Source organism: Arachis ipaensis, chromosome B09 (genome assembly GCF_000816755.2).
Source record: "Arachis ipaensis cultivar K30076 chromosome B09, Araip1.1, whole genome shotgun sequence".
Taxonomy (NCBI): domain Eukaryota; kingdom Viridiplantae; phylum Streptophyta; class Magnoliopsida; order Fabales; family Fabaceae; genus Arachis; species Arachis ipaensis.
Window position 1 is genome coordinate 24,268,733 of NC_029793.2, and position 3,274 is coordinate 24,272,006.

General features: G+C 35.1%; 1 protein-coding gene across 1 annotated transcript in view; it reads right to left on the minus strand.

Annotated features, from left to right (window-relative positions):
• Positions 1-3,274, minus strand: part of LOC107619030 — a 6,737-nt gene that overhangs the window by 2,271 nt on the left and 1,192 nt on the right. The window contains exons 2-4 of the mRNA XM_016321235.2: positions 2,764-3,005; positions 1,721-2,307; positions 732-1,247 (exon numbers count right to left, since the gene is read on the minus strand). Coding sequence (XP_016176721.1) covers positions 732-1,247; positions 1,721-2,307; positions 2,764-2,995 — 1,335 coding nt within the window. The 5' untranslated portion in view covers positions 2,996-3,005. The remainder of the gene's footprint in view (positions 1-731; positions 1,248-1,720; positions 2,308-2,763; positions 3,006-3,274) is intronic.

A 3,274-nucleotide genomic window follows, 5' to 3' on the forward strand; every position in this document is an offset into this window, starting at 1 on the left:
TATGTACTTATTAAAAATAATTTTTATTCTTATTTTTCTAAAAATATACCTGCTATACCATTTGAAAGCAAATCTTTGAAAAAAAAATAGATAATTAATTTTTGAAAAGCAACAGTAATACCAAACCCGTTATGACTATTAAGACTGAATAAATAGCAAGACAACATAACATAAAAAGTGTTATAAATTTGAAAACATGTACACATGGCTACCCAGTTTTGTCCCAAGACACAAATTTTATGTATCTTTTATTTTTTCAAAAAGTTAGAACAAAAAGGAATACAAACTTTCTATTTCCTAATTCTATATTTGTGACCTATCCCAATTACTTTTTGTTTTCATTGTTTACGGTATCCCTAGACCCAACGGGACAAAGACTAATTCATCGCGGATCTAAATTCTATTTATGAGTCTGTCGCTGACCAATAAGTTGTTGCATGCATAAGGCAGGATTTAAACTCCCGACACTTACTTATGCGGGCAAGTGAGCTGACCGCTCGCACAACCCAAGTTGGTTACCTATCCCAATTACTAAACATTACCTTATTAACCAAGGTAACGAACATCACCGTACGATGAATGATATAAGAAATTCAAAATAGTGATAATTTATATGAAGTTGGGAGTTGAGATTCGTTAGATAAAAATTTAATCAAATTATTTAACAATTTTTAATTATCAATTTCGCACGAAAACAGCTGCATTTGAGTTTTTATCTTTTTCTTACTAACCTGATAGAAGTAAAGCCTACTAGACAAGGCACCAACTTCAAGCTCCCATGTCCTTGCATCTCCAACCCAACCATCACCCTTTTTAGTAGGGTACCCATACTCACCCCAAATAGGATGAGGTAGCAACTGAACTATCTCTTGTGCCTGAGGATTACTATAAGGGTCACAAGTATCCACTTCATGCTCCAAATGTTTAGCATTCCCTGGTGCACAATAATAGTGGTAAGCAGAGTAAGGGAAATTATCAGTGTCATTCCTGTAAATCTTTCTATCTTCTGGTGTTATATGATATGGTGGGCAATTTCTTTGCCCTGTTGGGCTACACCATGCTGGGGTTTCAGGGTTGATGATCATCTCACTGTATCTAGTTACATCACTGAGTACATCACCATCACAAGGTGTACCATTATTCTTCCAGCAACTTCCAATGTCAAGGAGGTAGAATTGGCTCTTAGCTCCTCCACCAAGCTTGATGTCTAAGGTGAACCTCACTTTGAAATTTGGTGACTCCGGAAGCTGCAAAGTTGAAAAAACCATAAATTGGTTTAATTTTTTTGCCAACCAACATTGAATTGAATGCCTAGTTAGAAATTGGTCAATTGTTGCCACTTTTCCAGAAAACATTGAATTGAATGCCTAATTAAACAAATTGAAGTGAAATGGTCTATGTTCCTGATAGATTCTCTTAAACAACCTTCAAATTACAAAATGAAAGAAAAACATTATTGTCCTTTAAAATTAATTGTGTTTATTTAGCATTAACCTTTAAAATATTATGTCTACAACTATATTTAATAATTGTACCTAAAGTCCTAACTAAAAACAAGAGAAAAGAGTATTGCCAAATTAGTATAGAATTTTTTTTCTCTTACCTTTATTATTGTAGTTGTTGAACATAATTGATGAATAAATTTCAGACATATCTTTCTTGATCTTAAAATATTGGATCTGAAGGAACTTTGGGATTAAAGTAATGAACAACTACTCACAATTTTGAGCATTCCTCTTGTATCATAATGGTAACCACCAGAAAATCCTTTTGTTGCATCAGCTCTAAGGTAAAGCATCAACCAAGGGTACTTCTTTGAAGTCTTGAGCTTATGTTTGAACACCCAACTCCCAACACTGACCTTCTTCTCCCAAATCACTTCATAGTAAGAAAGACCATCATATCCATCATCATCACAATCAAAACCCAAATCATAAGAACCACTGAACCCTCCACTCATTGTGCCCTCTTTGATCTGTGTCTGTTGATGGCACAAGATTGGTTGGTTCATGCACCCTTTGCCAAAGCAGGGGAACCGGCCGGGGCTATCGAAAGGCGGTACCTTCTTACCATTTTGAGGACACAGGCCAGACATGGTGTCATAGTTTCCATTCTTGAGCATTATCATCCAAAATTGCCATGGATTTGGTGTGTCCTTAACCTCACATAAAGAACCAAGATAGAGCTCCTTCTTAGCTGCATAAATGTCAGTGTTGTTGATATCTTGTGGCCCAACACCATCAAATGGTTGCCCAACCCCAAGTTTGTTATCAGCTTCTGTAACCTTGTGTATCAGTTTCCCAGAATCTGGAATCACCAAAGAAGAAAAAAGGAAGAGATTTTTTGAACAATCAATTCCTCATACACCTTGTAGACACCCACATTCAAATTCTTCCTTTTTTCTTTGAAAAATAATAAGAGAGGAGAATACTATATCAATATTTTTGAAAACAAAATTACTCTTCTCTCTTGTTAGTGTAGTTATTGAGCACAGTTGCTAAATATAATTCTAAACATAACATTTTACCCTTTTTCTTTTGTTTACCCCTTGAGCTGAGTTGGTTGTTACAAATAACAGAATTCTAAATGAAAACTCAGATTATTTTAATAACAATAATAATAAATAAAAAACTAAAGTTACTTAAGAAAGGGTAAAGGAGTAAAGGACATAAGTAATAAGGGTGGTAGAATAGAAAAAAAGAAACATGAGATTAAAAGGGGCAAAAACAAATGAAAATATGAATCAAAGTGATTTTGACAAACCTGAAAGATCAAAGCAATCAGCAGCTCTAGGACTACCCATGAGAGGTGCTTCTTGTCCAACTTCATTGCAGAAGTTCCAACCTTCAAATCCCACTCTTAAACCATCTCTCTTCATTCCTGGGTCTCCCACAGCGGGGACATGGCTCTGAGCTCTTGTTATGGTGAGAAACACAAGAAGAAACAGAAACGTAGAATGGGAATGCTGCTTCTTTTCCATGATTGCAATTCCCATTGCCAATGAGATTCTCTATTGGATCAAGGGACAGTGTCTCGTGAGCATTGTTGTTGTTGTTGGAGGGTCTGATGTTATTGTTAGGAGTACCTTCCACTTCCAGACACAGTTTTTTATTTGAAAGAATCTTGGCTTTTCCCTTTCAAAGTACTACTGCCTTTTTTTCCGGAACTTCCTATCTGTTGTTCACTTATTTCATGTCCTTATTTATTGCTCCTTGAGTTTTCAAATAAATAAATATTTTTTTAGAAACTTTTTTAACTAAAATAACAAAATAAT